This window comes from Microcaecilia unicolor, chromosome 9, assembly GCF_901765095.1.
Source record: "Microcaecilia unicolor chromosome 9, aMicUni1.1, whole genome shotgun sequence".
Taxonomy (NCBI): Eukaryota; Metazoa; Chordata; class Amphibia; order Gymnophiona; family Siphonopidae; genus Microcaecilia; species Microcaecilia unicolor.
Genome location: NC_044039.1, coordinates 163,205,379 through 163,222,629, shown reverse-complemented (window position 1 = coordinate 163,222,629; position 17,251 = coordinate 163,205,379). Strand labels below are relative to the sequence as shown.

General features: G+C 43.1%; 1 protein-coding gene across 2 annotated transcripts in view; it reads left to right on the top strand.

Moving 5' to 3' along the window:
• L2HGDH (L-2-hydroxyglutarate dehydrogenase) overlaps window positions 1-17,251 on the top strand; it is a 73,912-nt gene that overhangs the window by 12,677 nt on the left and 43,984 nt on the right. For both annotated transcript variants that reach the window (XM_030215335.1, XM_030215336.1), the window contains exons 2-4: window positions 2,755-2,870; window positions 3,905-4,056; window positions 10,905-11,036. In XM_030215335.1, the coding sequence (XP_030071195.1) occupies window positions 2,755-2,870; window positions 3,905-4,056; window positions 10,905-11,036 (400 nt within the window). The remainder of the gene's footprint in view (window positions 1-2,754; window positions 2,871-3,904; window positions 4,057-10,904; window positions 11,037-17,251) is intronic.

The window sequence follows — 17,251 nt, the reverse complement described above, 5'->3', positions numbered from 1 at the left end:
TGCTCTGTTATAAAATCAAAAGCACCTACTTTTATGTAGTGGGTATGCAATGAAGCTACAAAGTAGTAAATTTAAAACGAATCAAAGAAAATATTTCTTCACTCAACGTGTAATTAAACTCTGAAAATCATTGCCAGAGAATGTGGTAAAAGCAGTTAGCTTAGCGGGGTTTAAAAAAAAGTTTTGATAGCGTCCTAAAAGAAAAGTCCATAAGCTATTATTAAAATGGACTTGGGAAAATCCACTGCTTATTTCTGGGATAAGCAGCATAAAATGTATTGTACTGTTTTGGGATCTTGCCAGGTACTTGTTCCCTGGATTGGCCACTGTCTGAAACAGGATACTGGGCTTGATGGACCTTTGGTCTGTCCCAGTATGGCAACAGTTATGTACTTATATGCGTTGTCATTCCCAGGGTGGAGGATAAGTGGATCAGGGGCAGGATTTTTTTTTTTTTTGGTTACAGTTGTACCCCGCACTTTCCCACTCATGGCAGGCTCAATGCGGCTTACATGGGGCAATGGAGGGTTAAGTGACTTGTCCAGAGTCACAAGGAACTGCCTGTGCCTGAAGTGGGAATTGAACTCAGTTTCCCAGGACCAAAGTCCACCACCCTAACCACTAGGCCACTCCTCCCCATATATTTTTGGGATAGGCACAGGAGTTCACACACAGTTTCAGTTGCTTTGGAGCAGGTGTAAATGTGTGTGCCTAGTTTTCCATTGTTTAAAGACTGATAGGTGCAGGTGTTGTGCCTAATGTATATGCCTTGTTAGCTATGCACCCTGTTCTAAAAATGCCTTTTCAGCGGATAATTATAAAACTTTTTTTTCCACTTGTAAAGCCTATTTCACACATGAAAAATGGCTATTATAAAATTCAGTGGCAGCATGTGTAAGAAGTAGGTGCACCAAAAGATGGTACCTCCGTTTATACGATCGATATTCCTAGAGGCTGAGATGCATGCACGTATTTTGTAAAGTATCTATATACTCGCCTACATGTCACGTCCCTACTTTCTCCCTTAATTTCAACATCAACGTGATGACTGGCATATAGGTTGCCTCATTTTATCTACGAGTCCAGCATTTCTGTTCCCTACCCATCTCTACCAATTCCGGTATCTCCCCTTCCCCTCCTTATACCCCCCTCCCAGGGGCTTCCCCAATCCCACTGGCAGCAGTTGCAAGCATAGTGTGTCCCCACCCTTTCCCATGCCATTGGTCTCATTCAAACCTGTTCCTAGAACTCCAAAGCAGTTTCAGTGCCAGCACCTGGCCTTCCTCTACAGGTCTGCACTGTTTGCGCCTTCTGCCTAATAGGAAGTGCATCATGGCATCTCCAGTAATGCACTTCCTGTCAGGCAGAGGGCGCAAACCCAATAATCATGTAACTGTGTTAGTAGTTAACGCTGTATGTTAGCCTCCACATACAACCCCCCATCCACAATCCCGAGGCATCCTGTATGGAACCAAGAGCCAAACTGGGCAATCTCCTTTTACTGCCATTACAAAAACTGTGCAGCTTAGTCCAGAATAGAGGCAGGACACAAGTACTAATGTGGGTTCTACTGTAAGTACCCTAGGTGTCTGTGGAGTGTGCCAGCACAGTGGGTACTGAAACAACCACGTAGACAACTAGCCAAGCTGGAAATGTCCAGATCTGTTTGGTGGAAGCAGAGGAGTCTACATCCTCATTGCTGTAGCCATCCTGGTCACATGGAGGTACTCCAAATGAAAACAGGAGGGCACTGATCCCAGAATGTTGAGCAGGGTGGGGCATGATTTCCCTCCCTGAAGTTTCCTCCATGGCTCTTATGTTCCACTGCCAGCAATTTGAAATTCAGATGGGATCAGAGAGTCAGGGATTCATAGGGAAGTCAAGTGATGTTGTAGCCATGTTAGTCAACCCTTAAAGGTAATAAATAGAAATAAAACAAAACATAGAAAAGAAAATAAGATGATACCTTTTTTATTGGACTAACAATACATTTTTTGATTAGCTTTCTAAGGCAACCCTTCTTCAGATCAGTCAAGGGAAGTCAAGACAGAAGAATTTAGCAAAGAAAATAAAATGACACAATATACAAATAAAATGGTTCTTTTATTGTTGGCTATTTTTGACGGGTCACTGGGGAAGGGAGGGAGAACACTGTCTGCAGCTGCTTCTGGAGGGATGAGGAAAGACCTGGAGGGAGAGAAATAAGGAAGGGGGATGCTGGAACTGTGTAAGTAGGTAGGGAAGGCTGGAAGACTTGCATATAGATGTCCCCCGACTTTTGACCTTAAAAATGGTCAAAAATATTGGGCTTCTTTTACTAAGGTGTGCAAATGGATTTAGCTCACACTAAGGATTGGTACACGCTAAATGCTAAGAAGCCCATAGGAATAAATGGGATGCATGGCACTTAATGCACACAAATTCTTTATCGCATGTTAGTAAAAGGAGCCCTTTGTGACCCATGCACAAGTGTACATGTGTAAATGCAGACATTTACACCTTTGGAGGAGGTGTGAATTTCTGCACTACTGGCAGTCATAATTTTATAAAAGTATATAGAGTCCTGTGTTGCTTTTATAAAGTAGGTATTTTAATTAAAAAAAAAAAAAAGGTGTCCTGTAATGAAATTACCATGTTAGTGTCAGTGGGAGCAATGCTTGGAAGGAAGGTGAGAGAACCAGGAGTTTTGAATCAAAGTGAAACATGAAGTACATTTCCAAAGGTTTTCTGTATTTTGTTTTCCCCGTCTTCTAGCACTTCTGATGTGGTCATTGTTGGTGGCGGGCTTGTGGGGTTGGCATCTGCCCGGGAACTCATTCTGCGCCATCCAACCCTCTCATTCAGCCTACTAGAGAAGGAGAAGACATTAGGTGTGGTAACAAGAGTGCTCTGTCTGCCTCATAGGGTTTGGAAAGATGGTTGCTCATAGTTTTACTTTCAGATCCTCTTACTGTTTTTGTATCAGTGCACCAACACAGGATCAAGAGCTGTTTTTAGTAAGGTCTGAACATCATGTGGTGATGATGGAATGGCAGTTTTCCTTACATTCATGGAAAAGTTTGGGATTAAAAACTTCACTAGTCAAGTTTTCAAGATATCCACAATGAATATTCATGAGAGATTTGCATGCAGTGGAGGCAGTGCATGCAAATCTCTCTCATGAATTATTATTGTATATATATACTGAAAACCTGACTGGCTGGGTTGCCTCTAGGACCACATTTGGGAACCACTGCAGTAGGGGGACAGTCTCCTGGGTTGTAGGCTAATGCTTTGGTGAAAAGAAGACCAGAGGAAGTGAAGTGAGCCACAGAGTGGGAATGGTGGAAGCAAAAGGCTCTCCTAACTTTATCCACCAAACAAACTGGTCACTGGACTGAATATCAGCAGGTTCCCGATTAACCACTGGGTGACCACACATACCCAGATATTCGGTACCAGAGCCTGGACTTGGCTCAGCATTGAGTATCGGGGCATAGTTCAGCCCATGGCTGTCAGCAACTTAAAAACCACTGACTGCTGCAACCAGAATATCAAGCCCTATCTCTGTAGAGCTTTCTTATTTATGTTTTTCTTTTTGTAGACTTTTCATTTGCCTGACTTACCACCATTATGTTATCACCCACAAGCCCCATAGGAGTAAAATGAACCTTGTGGCAGAAAATGTTCAGTAACATCATTAGCATGTGTTAGCCAGTAGTAAATTTCTACCTCTGGGCCTGTGGAAAAAGACCTTGATAAATCAATCCCTTTGTGTCTTGAGGGGGTGGGGGGGGGGTGGTTGCTCAATGCATCAGGCTTGTTGCACTTATAATTGGAGCAGGACTTGATGCAGGGATTTTATGATGAGTGAAGTCAACAAAACTTTTTTTTTTTTTTTTAACCTGTTTCACTTTTTATTTAGCCAGCCACCAGAGCGGTCACAATAGTGGTGTAATTCACAGTGGAATTTACTATACACCCGGGTCTCTTAAGGCCAAACTGTGTGTTCAAGGTGCTGCTCTGTGCTATGAGTACTGTGACCAGAAGGCCATTCCCTACAAGCAATGTGGCAAGGTAAGGGCCTAGAGGAGCACATTAGCCTAAAGCAGCGGTTCTCAACCCCGTCCTCAGGATACACTAAGCCAGTCAGTAGAGGCCGACCAAAACTGCTACCAAAACTGTCTAAACACCTTTGGCTGAAAACTAAAGATTGGCAGTGCAAATGTGAACCAATGAGGCTCACTGGGGATTGTCAGAGTTCGTAGTTGGCAACCCTCTGCTAAACCCAAAGAAAATTACTCTCTAGTCCCAGGAACTGCAAGCATAGGCTGACAACTGGGATAGCCATTTTAACAAAGACTTCTCAACAAGTCTGGCATGTTTAGGTTCCCAAGTCAATGCAGATGTAGTTAAATATCCTCTGAGACAGGAACCTTGTGAGAACGTAAAAAAAATAATACATGATTACCAGCTTTTTATGCTTACCCAAACTGTGCACAAGTAAGAAAAATATGGAGATGTTTCCCATTTTGTATTTAATCATAAAACTGATTAAAGACAAGCATGATATAGATTCTTACTAAAAGACACTGGTCTATATTGTGGACAATATACCAGCCTGATGCACAATCCAGAATAAAAAAAAGCTCATTACTGAATGCGAGGACTATATGCTCTGAAATATTACAACCAAAAGCAATACATTTCTCAAATTGTTTTATAATATATAAACTTCCTCTTATTGTAATATTTCCATACCAACTGTATAAGCTGACCAATACTTGTACTTGAAAACAATCACTGCAGATTCTTTTCTCATAAAATCTAGCTTCTGCATGCCACAAGTTTGATTAAAATGCTGCATCTTCCTCATACCCAATAGAGTCTGGAAATTCTTTAGAATTGCCCAAATAGTATCCAAGCCAGAATATATGTAATAATATAAATAATTAAAGACCATGTCTTACCTCCAAACAAAATAGTCTCCACACACATGGACCTCAGCTGATGAAAACAAACTAAAAGCCATATTGCTTTTATAACGGCTGACTTTGTGCCACATTTGGAGTGACAGCTGATGTCATTTCTCCACAGACAGGCTAATTCCTAAGTGCCACAAAATGCCTAGCACTCGCCTGGGGTTACCCTGAGGCCACCTGAAGGGTCTGCCCAGCATTGCCCAGCCTTGCCTGCACTTGGGCTCATGCTCTATACTAGCACCCTCCATCCACCTACTGGGTCCTGCTTGCCTCTGGGCTAGTCTCCCACTCTCAAGTTATTCCCTGGTGATTTCTAGGATACTGGGGCCACACTCCAGGGATCCCACAGTTTCCAGAAAGCACCCACAGACCCAAACACATGAACCTTGAGCAGGGACTGTCCTTCCATGTTAAATTGTACAGTGCTGCGTAACCCTAGTAGCGCTATAGAAATGTTAAGTAGTAGTAGTAGTAGTAGAACCAGGATTCTTAGTCCAGGACAGCAGAATCAATAAACTAAGGTTTATTGTCACAGAACTTGAACAGTGAACAGAAAAAGGTGAAATCAGCAATCAATAACAGGCAACTGAATATGGATCAATTCTAAAACTTATCTAAACGTTTGTTTAGTACCTGGGGAGGTCAGGAAATATAGTTGCTCATAGGTTATAACATATAACTGCTTATAGGGTCTCAGTAAACAGATCTTTCTCTCCCTGCTCCCCGGCTGAGACTAGAGAAAATCCATTATATTCAGGCTAGATTTGAAATCCAGGGCCAATCAGAGCCCAGGGCATCAATTTTGAAAGTAGCTACCCAATGGTACTGCAGATTGCCTTTCCATAAGCTGAAACTGGAAGAGAGAAAGTGTTTTTCTGCAACAGCTTTAAAACTCTAAATAAGCGCCATCTGCTGGCCAATTAGGATAAATACACTTCATGAAATAATACAGTTTTCAGGCTTGGAAACCCATTTTCGTCACACTAAGGAACTTATCATCCCAAATTTACAGACTTAAATTCCTACTAAACTTTTGTATCAAAAGCATTTATTTGGAGCACACTATCAAACATATAAATGGCGAGTGACTGTACTCACCCACAAATGTGCAGTAGAGACTTCCCTCTCTGTCCTGCCCCCGTGTCAATACGTGATGACGGGAGCGGGACAGAGAGGGAAACTGCGCAAAAGGGAGGGAGGGAGGGAACCGCCAACGTCGCTACTGCTCCCCCCACCCGGAGTCGCCGCCGCCGCTGCCACCCCTCCACCTGGCCCGAGCACTCTCTTCGGTATTGAACTTACATCGCCGACACGCAGCAGGCAGATCAGCTGAGCTCCCGTCGGCCTTCATTCCCTGCCTGTGTCCCGCCCTCGCCGACGTTACGTCACACGAGGGCGGGACACAGGCAGAGAAGGAAGGCCGACGGGAGCTCTGCTGATCTGCGTGCTGCGTTTCGGCGACGTAAGTTCAATAGTGAAGAGAGGGCCCGGGCCGGGTGGAGGGGTGGCGGCGACTCCGGGGGGGGGGGGGCTTGGAAAAACCCCATACTAGCCCGTTTTAATGGGCTCAACGGCTAGTTTACCATATAAACTACTGTGCAAGATCATAATTGCATTACTTGCAGTCACATTACACATACAGTAAAATCAAAGAGTAGCCCCTCCCCTCCCAGACTACCTTACAATCCCTGGTGGTCTAGTGGTATATTCAGGGCAGGGGTGATCCCCAGTCAATTTTGCCTATATCAGCTCTACTCCCAAAATGGCTGCCATGACCTCTTGTGGCAGTTTCACAAGATTGCCACTAGAGGTCATGGGAGCCATTTTGAGAGCAGAACCAACATGGGCAGGAGCAACTAAGGATCACTTCTGCCCTGACTACACCCCTAGATCATCAGGGATTATATGATAGGCCTGAGAGGGGACACCTATAGAGGGAGGGAGACAAACAGGACAAAGCACACATTTTCGGTTTCCACTGGCAACACATGATCAGTTTTGGCCCAAACCGAAACCATGGCTATAGCCTTTTGGCTGAAACCGAAACTAGGAAGAAAAAGGATTTTGGGCCACTTTCGGCACCATACCTGAAATTGAAATTTGGCCTCTACCAGTCAGGTTTTCAGGATACCCACAATGAATATGCATGAGAGAAATTTGCATACAAAGGAGGCAGTGCATGCAAATTTATCTCATGCATATTTATTACAATATACTCAACAACTATTGCATTTATTTTTATCTTTATTACATCAATTAATCTCATAAACCTAACAATTATTGTCTAAAATCCCCATATATCTATCATTCATTCAATCATCCATTCACTCTAATTCACATTTATAAAACTAATATCAAAATATCAAACTCTATAACAATATAACAATAGAACACCCGGAATAATAGAATCACTTATGATCTTATAACAAAAATGTTGCTTTCAATAGCAATATTGGTGTAAAACTTGTAAATTATACTGACATTCAAAAACATTTCTTCTTCATTACGATCCTCTCTTAATCTATTGGTAACCTGCTGTAAACTTTCTGTTGCCCTGTGGCAATTAGTCCATTGATTAAGTCAATTGTCCATCACAGCAGGTTAAAACAAAAGGTTACATTCCATCGTAACCCACAACTGATAACTCTGTGCTGTGGTATTGAATGACAGTAGTCTGTGTACAACTGTTTTAGCACACAAATGAGAGGACTGCTGCAGTGAAGCAGTTTGAAATTCAAGGAAAAGTCCCGTGAAGTATGGAGTCACGGTGAATGGAACTACTGTCATTCAATACCACAGCACAGAGTTATCAGTTGTGGGTTACGATGGAATGTAACCTTTTGTTTTAACCTGCTGTGATGGACAATTGACTTAATCAATGGACTAATTGCCACAGGGCAACAGAAAGTTTACAGCAGGTTACCAATAGATTAAGAGAGGATCGTAATGAAGAAGAAATGTTTTTGAATGTCAGTATAATTTACAAGTTTTACACCAATATTGCTATTGAAAGCAACATTTTTGTTATAAGATCATAAGTGATTCTATTATTCCGGGTGTTCTATTGTTATATTGTTATAGAGTTTGATATTTTGATATTAGTTTTATAAATGTGAATTAGAGTGAATGGATGATTGAATGAATGATAGATATATGGGGATTTTAGACAATAATTGTTAGGTTTATGAGATTAATTGATGTAATAAAGATAAAAATAAATGCAATAGTTGTTGAGTATATTGTATGAATTTAGTACAACTATTTATTGAATGATACCTTAGACAACATTGTGAGATGCATATTTATTACAAATATCTTAAAAATCAAACTGCCTTTGTGTATCCCAAGGACTAGGTTGAGAATCCCTGGCCTAATAGAAATAGCATTGTGATAAGCTTGGTATGTTCAGTTTATGCCATTTCCCATCACAATACAAAATCAAATATGTTTTATAAAGAATATAACAGGAAGCAGACGATGAACTTTCCACTTTCTTAGGTTCATGGTTGCTTGTGTAGTAGTGGTGAAGTGGCCTAGTGGTTAGAGCAGAAGAAAGAGTAGGGACAGACAATGGTCTTCCAGTAAACCCCAAAAGAGGCTTGCAGATGTAGATTTTTAAAAAAATTTATTCAAAGCACCATCTGTGAAAAGATTCAATATTTGTTGGAGTAACAGAAGATTCAGAAGACTCAACACGGAACCATGTTCGGCGTTAGAACGCCTGCATCAGGAGTCATACAGTCATATTGAATCCTTTCAAGTCAGTAGAAAAAAACAGCAACAGCCACAGCAGCTAAATGTTGTATAGACAGGTATTCACCAAATTGTAGAAACCTGAAATCTGCACTCTTTTGCCCCTGGGAGAAACCAATGTGAGCTGCGTGTCGAGTCTGCTGAGTTACTTGTTTTGTCTGTAATCGTTTTAAATGCCTTATTTTCCTGATGGAATTGCTTGGAAAGTTGGATATATTTCCTGTCTTTTGAATAATTATATGCAAAACCATGTTTATCTGTGAATGGGAAGTATCTATGCTTTTTCGAGTGGTTACATCTGATGAGGTTCAGGGGACATGTCAGAGGGACTGGGAGGTGAGACTGCCCTGTGGTGCATGGACAGAGGTTGGTCACCTTCAGCTGCTATGTGTAGAGCTCATAGTTTGGTGCACGGGTTGCAGTCTCTTTTGAATGCAGCCCTTTTTCTGAGCTTTTGAATTTATCCTTGGAGCATACTTCTGGGGGTTTTATTTGTGTGTTTCCCCTGTGGTTTTTCATCCATGGCAGGTACTTCCACTTTTAGTATCTGGCTATAGGCAGAGTTTGCCTGAGTATCCCTACCATTCTGCAACCTTAAAAAAATATCTTCTAAAACCTAGTGTGCCAAATGAAATCCTTACAGAAAGCTTCTGGATCGGGACAGCCATGCAGCAAGATTGGAAGCTCCCAGACTACCTGGCCCAAATCAGAGGCAGTACAGAAACTAGTATCTGCTCAGTGATCATGCAGCACTGACCTAATGTTACATTTTAAGTACCCTATGTGGGACCAATATCTTTCCACATGTAGCAGACAGACACAGGCTTGGCTCAGCATTAAGCTGACATCTGTTTGCATCTATCCTAACCCTTTTTCTCCAAGTGGTTTGTTGATGTGAGATGGCAGATGACCTGGGAGAGGATGCTGACATGGCTGTGCTGAGCAAGTCCAGGGCTTGGAGACAGAATTTCCCATTCTGTCATACCAGGCAGAAAGGCAAGGAGAGTGTGTCTCTACGCATGCCCAGATGGCATTTTAGGGTGCTGCTACTATATATTTTTAAATTTTCTTCCACATTGGTAAAATATACTCGTCCTAAGCTACTGGCCTCAACAATTTTTATATCCTGGATGAGCTGGAGAAACCTGCACACACAATGGGGATACAGGCTAATACTTAAAATGTTTATAGCACTACTGGATGTATGTAGTGCTGTGCAGTGGTGATAAGTATTCAGGGACAATGTGTCCCTGATGTGAGGAGCTTAAAGTCTGAGGCAGCGGGAGATAGTGATTTGCCCAAAGCTAGAAGACGTGTCAGTTGCAGGAGCGGGATTCAAAGCCTGGCTTCCCTACTTCTTGGCCGACTGCTTTAACCACTAAGCCACTTGCTCTCTCTCCCACAGGAGTGTATATTTTGTTGTCTTTAAACATTCTTGCTTCATGACTGTATGCTGTGCAGCCTTCAGCATTTGTGGCAGACTGGCAATGCTGCCTTTCATGAGCGTGTTTTACATGGATACAGATACACGTATTTAAAAAATGAGCTTCTAAAAACTGAATCTCTGTGCAGGTGAAACGATGTACCAGTGAGGAAAAGAGGTATTCCTGGGGCTGGGGGGAGTTCAGGAAGTGAAAGTGTGTGCAGAGATTTCATTTTGAATTCTCTATTCATGCTTTTCCCCATGAATGTAACCCTCACAAATTGCAGCTACAGAACACCCACGAGCTGTGCTGAATAGATTTTCAAAGGAGTTTCCCTTTGTATAAATTTGAACAAGATCTCAAAAAAACAAAACAAAACAAAAAACAACAACCAAACAATCAGGGAAAAAAAGAAAATGGTTGCAAAGAATGGTACATAGAATCTGTTTTATTCTTTTGGGATCTTGCCAGGTACTTGGACCTGGATTGGCTCAAGGTTACTGGGCTCCCAGTATATCAATACTTGTGTTCTTATGTTAACCCCTCAACTTGCATCCTCTGTGGGGAAACTGAACATTGTCCCTAAGACATGTCATGTACAAATAGTGACTCGAGTCCACTTGCACAGTGAGAGAAAGGAAAGAGCTGTCTGCTCTCATTTGCTATATGTTGTATTGCAGAGGGGCAGCTTTTCCACTGCATTTCTTGTGGTTACTATATTCAGCCCTTAAGAGCTCACTCATGGACTGTGTTTTAATTTGTGTAGCTCATAGTTGCAGTTGAGCAAGAGGAGATCCCTCGACTCCAAGCACTTTATGAGAGAGGGTTGCAGAATAATGTCAGAGGCCTGAAACTGATCAGTGCAAAGGAAATCCGAGACAGAGAGCCCTACTGCAGGGTAAGTGCCTTATTACTGTGTCTGGGTTGTTGTTGTTGTTTTTTGTTTTTTTTTTGTAAGCAAGATGGAAGGGGCTTCTTAAGTTACCTAAATTGGTGTTTTGTTTTCAGTTGGATAAAAGAAATGCTACATTCTTTGTCATATAGGAATCAGAGTAATGTGAAAGTACAGCTCAGTCCCCCTGGTAAAATACTGTGTAAACCACAGCATAAGAAATAATCTGTAGTAGTGTATTTTACAGGGAGCTTTAGGTGAATCCTAATGGTTCCCCAAATCATGTAGCCTAAGGCAGTGTGTCCCAGTCCTATCTCTGAGCATACCTATCTGGATGGGTTTTCAGGATATCCATGATGAATATGCATGTCAGAGATTTGCATATATTGGAGACCCAGGGTATGCAAATCTGTCTCATGCATATTCATTGTGGAAATCCTGAAAATCAGAGTGGCTGGAGGTGCCTCCAGGGTTGGGAAACACTAGCTTAAAGCACAAAAATACAAGAGTGGAGCACTTAACAGGTTGGGAGCAGGGGAAGAGAGTCTTTCTTTATAATGTTCACCCTCTCCCTGCCTTGCTGCTGTTTTGTGAGGGGGCTGGTATATCAAATTGAATAAGCATTGTCTATGTGATTGATTGATTTTTATTTAGCAATGAATTAACATTTTTCTAGTTTTATGACATTATCACTGAAGTCTCTGAAAAATGATTACATGTATTTCTGAACCAGGGGGAGCAGCTGTTTAAATTTCACTGAGTCCTGAGCTCATTCTGTATTTGTGATATGTCATCAAACTCAAGTTTATGGTAGCCTATAGGCACTGAAGAGGAGCTGAAAGGCACATGTAGAGATTAACTAGATTTGGGCACTGGGATTTTATTTTCATTTGGGGAAATTATAGGGGTTTATTTCTCAGCAAATGTTTGGCTATCTGATTTGGCCTGTGTAGCCTTAGCCCTAGTGCAGGATATCAGCAATTGCTTTACAAGGATTTAGCCAAAAGAGGAAAGGGAAGTGAGTACTGCTGCAAAGCACTAGCAAATGGACAATCTCATGAAGTATACAACTGTCACAACTGCAACAGAGAAAGACAGAGGATGAGATCATGTTAGAAACGGGTTTTTATAACAGAAACAATTAGACCACAATGAGTTAGAGAATATCCCATTTTAGTGGTTTGGGGAGGAAAGGAGATTGCCCATTGGCTGTAGCAATCAGCAGAGGAATCTCTTCTGTCAGGTACAAAGAAGGAAAATGTACTTGCTGACCATCAAATGCTAGGCCCACCTCTGTCTCACATGGCAGAATGTAACAGAGACTCATGGTTTTGGTCCCAGTTAATTCTTTGGTTTCATCTCATACAGATTTACTTCATGTTGTTGTTAATACCTTAGAAGTATTGGGGAAAAAGCATAAATTGAAATTAAACTCAGAGAAGACTACTTTTTTACTAGTTAGCCACTCTGTATATACAGATGAGAAAGTTATAGTAATAAATCAAATATCTCATCAATTTTCTTCCTATATTAAAGTATTAGGAATTTGAATAGTTAGTAGGTTGTTCTTGGACCATCAGGTTTGCAAATTCACTCAAATTATTCTTTATAATGCATAATTTGTGAAGAACTTGGAAGTATTTTGATCAGGACCAATATCATGGGGGTCACGTGATGCTGTCAGGCTGAGAGGACGCTTGTCTGCCCCGCTTCGCCTCACCAGCGTATTATCTGCAAAATTATCGATTTCCAAGTTCTCCCCCGGGCATAAATAGTGTTGTGAGGTCGCAGTTGACCCCAGAATTGTTATTTTGAGGAGTTTGGACTGTGCTAGTCACCAAGTTCGTGGGGGTATGCCGGCGAAGACGCCGCTGCGTATCAGAGACCGCGTGCAGTCAGTTAGCTCCAAGATGGCGGTGCAGCAACCCTCCGTGATTACACTGCAGAAAGAGGCGATAAGGGAACTAACCAAGCAACTCACAGTAGTGCTCGACGACCGCCTCTCTAAGTTACAGGCTTTGGCCGATGACATCAAGGGAAATCTAGAGCGGCAGGCGACGCGACTGCAGCAGGTGGAGGATCGCATTGGAAGGCAAGAGGATCGATCAGAGGCCCTAGATGGCTGGGTGCTGGCGGTGGAAGCACTAACATAGCAACTAGTGCAAATGACGGATGATCTAGAGAACAGAAGTCGACGCAACAATGTGCGGATAATCGGCCTACCTGAGTTGGTCCAAGATAAGGAGTTGCGGGATTTTATTGAGAAGTGGCTTCCCACTCATCTAAAAGTTACCATGTCTCCTGGCCCTCTCCAGATTGAATGTGTACATCAGGTTGGGGTGGCCAGAGAGGGGAGCAGCGCCCGAGACTGGTGCTGGTGCAAATCCTGAACTATGCTGAAAAAGAGAAATTGATGCAAGCATACCGGATGAAACGCACCGTGGAATACAAAGGGGAAAAAATTCTGCTGTTCAAGGATTATTCAGCACTTGTTTCGGAACAAAGATGCTGGATGGGCCAGCAATGTAAAATTTTGTTTGCTAAAGGGATCCGCTTTGCTATGTTATATCCGGCAAGGGTCCGGGTAACTCACGACAATAAAACTCTGTTGTTCACTGACCTGTTGGATTTAAAATCCTATGTGGATAAGCTGTAAGTGGCACGCTAATGCTCCTTTGCTGTAATTTATCGATTGACCCTTATTATGCTAAGAATGGGTGGAAGCATGGAGGTTGAGCTACCGCGCTGCTAATGGGGAAGAGGAAATCGAGCAAGGGACGCTTGTCAACTAAGTTCCTGGCCGGTTTGTTGACACCTTGGAAGGCAGCCCACGTTTGCTGTTTCCAAACGTTCCTCCACGAGTGACCTCCTGATGCTTCACTAATTGCCATGCTGCATGAAAGGGAACCCTCTGGATTCGATTGGTTTCAGTTGGTTAGTTTAGTTTGTTCAATCAGAGTTGTTTACCTTTATGTAGTATTGGTTGGTTTTTGTACTGGGGGGGGGAGGGGAGGATGCGAGTGAGGGGAGGGGGGAAGGGTTGGTATGATTGGGAAGCTGAATGAAGGTAGGAATGTTGGGATTTCAACCTTGATATGTGTATGGATGTGTATAGGTGGTTTGGTGTTGGCTTGAGGAGGGGGGAGGGAGAGGGTAGGTGGGGAAGGGGACAAAAAAGGGGACATGGTGGGATTATTTGGGTCAGGGAGGGGGGACAGGTCTCTCTTAGGGCGCAAGGTATATTGGTGCAAATGTTCATGGTGCTTTATGAGTGCCTCCTTAGGTATTTTTGTGAGACATGGAAGGGCGGGTGATCGAGCTGGGAGGCCCCTGAGCCAATAATGAACTGTGAGTTTATAGACACTCAGAGAATCATAGCTATGCCTGTGGCTAAGCTATGGGTAGTAACTCTTAATGTAGATGGCATTCACTCTCCAATAAAGCGAACCAGATTTTTACAGTATCTCAAGAGGATGCAAACTGATGTTGCGCTACAGGAAACGCATTTGAATAACGTGGAACATGCTAAATTGCGGAGAGAATGGGTGGGAGAGGTCTATTATGCCTCCTTTAGTGACAGTCAAAGAGGATTGGCTATATTAATTAAAAACATTTTGGCCTTTACACTCCACGATATATATCAAGACATGGAAGGGAGATGGGTCATTGTGTCTGGAGTGTTGCAGGGGTCCAAGGTGGCGTTTTATAGTCTCTATGCCCCTAACATGTACTCACTGCAATTTTTTACTCAGGTTAGAGCCAAATTGGCTGTACTGGATGAATACCCTCTAATGATTTGGGGGAGATTTCAACATAACAAGTGATCCCTCTATAGATTGTAAACCCACCAGGCAACCCATGAGTGACCACATGCACAAGGGTGTCAACTACCTGGTAGAGGAATTGGCGGTGCTGGATGTCTGGCGATTACTACATGAGGAGGAGCGGAAGTTTACCTTTTTTTTCCATCCACACAAAGTACATGCTTACTTGGATTATATCTTGGTATCTTGGGCCTTATTACGTTTTGTCTCATGGGCAGCTATAGGGGAGGCTGAAGTATCGGACCATGCCCCAGTGTGGGTTGATGTGCAGTGGGGCACAACGTCTCGCTCCCAGCGGTAGCGCATGAACCCCGTATTGTATCAGAATACGGAGTTCAAGACATATTTATGGAAAGTATGGGTGGATTACCTTGCTGAGAACCGGGTGGAGGATGTGGGACCCCGCATATTTTGGGAAGCAGCTAAGGCAGTAGTTAGGGGTAAAATCATCGCTTTTACTTCATCGCTTCAAAAAAAGAGGGAACAGGCCACACTGGGAGCGGCGGATCGGCTTCGAGCTGCTCGCCAGGTCTTTCTAGTGCGACCGGTGGAAACCAACCATCTTTTATATCTAGAGACGAGAAAGGAGCTGCTGAGTCTCTTAAACAAGCGGGCATTGAATAACATTAGACTATACAAATATAAATTACATAGGTGGGGCAACAAAACTGGAAAATTGCTGGCATCGTTGGTACGCCTGCGATCTGACAAAAGTTACATTACCAGGATAACGGATTCCACGGGGAGACTCCATAGCACACAATCTGCGATACATAAAGAGTTTGCCAGTTTCTACACCTCTCTCTATGACACTGGCTTCTTCTCGGGACCCTTATGTGAGGCCTTTTTTGAACGGCTGCAGTTGCCCAGACTCACTGGAGAACAGGTGGCGGTACTCAACGCGCCATTAAGTGATAAGGAAGTGCAGAGGGTCATCAAGAGGTTAAAACTAGCCAAGGCCCTGGGTCCAGATGGGTTGGAATCTGAATTCTATAAAATTCTTTAGAATCTTCTTATTTTTGTTATATTTGTACCCCGCGCTTTTCCACTCATGGCAGGCTCAATGCGGCAGGCAATGGAGGGTTAGGTGACTTGCCCAGAGTCACAAGGAACTGCCTGTGCCGGGAATCGAACTCAGTTCCCCAGGACCAAAGTCCACCACCCTAACCACTAGGCCACTCCTCCACTCCTCCGTTTATTAGAAGAAATGGATCCGCAGCAGCTTAGCCGAGATTGGGTGGCAGAGCCGGTGGGGGAGGCAGGGCTAGAGTTAGGCAAGACTTCTACGGTCTGTGCCCTGAAAATGGCAGATACAAATCAAGGTAAGGTATACACAAAAAGTAGCACATATGATTTTATCTTGTTGAGCAGACTGGATGGACCGTGCAGGTCTTTTTTTGCCGTCATCTACTATGTTACTATGTATGTGCGAGGATATCCAAGAATCCCAGAGCATGGGCCTTACTTTAAATCATGTTTATATCACAGTACTACCGAAGCCCGTAAAGGACCCTGACTTGGTGGGGTGATACCGCCCCATTTCTTTAATAAATCAAGATCTTAGGATTCTGTCGGGGGTCTTGGCGGATAGGTTAGGAGTGTTCCTCCTCATTCTTATACACCCGGATCAAGTAGGATTTGTATCTGGTAGATCATGCATCAGCTAATATCGTGAACGTTTGTAGAGTGGTACGTGAAGGGGCGAGGCGACCTGGGGATGCCATCCTGGCCAGTCTAGATGCTGAAAAGGCCTTCAACAAAGATCATCAATGACGCCCTTACGGATCCTATTGCTTTGGGCCGAGGTGCTAGACAGGGGTGCCCTCTTTCCCCACTGTTGTTTGCACTGTCCTTGGAGCTGCTGGATGCCCGAATTCGGCAGGAGGAGGGATTAGAGGGTATTCAGGTGGGGGAATGCGAATGTTGTGTGAATTTGTTTGCTGATGATATGCTGCTACTTCTTAACAATGCAACAATTACATTGCCAGTGGTGATAGGGCTCATATGGGAGTTTGGTGAATTTGCAGGACTTTGAATTAATTTTGGGAAGTCGGAGGCCCTACCCGTCACTCTTCCTCGTAATAGTACTTTCTTGGTGGATTTTCCATTGGGATGGGCAAGAACAGGGATTAAATATATGGGGTATATTTAAGTGCAGACTATGAAAGGATGTGTAGGAAAAACATTATTGAGAAACTTGAAATGATGCGTTGATTATGCGTACTGTGAAATGATCTCTCAGTAAATTTCCTGGTCCGTGTTGCCCTAGTGAAAATGATACTCCTACCTAAAATATTATATCCACTTCAGATGCTGCCTTTCTGGGTCACGCAGAGGGAGTTGAGGCTATATCGGAGTACTGTTACCTCTTTTATTTGACACTCAAAGCGCCCTCGC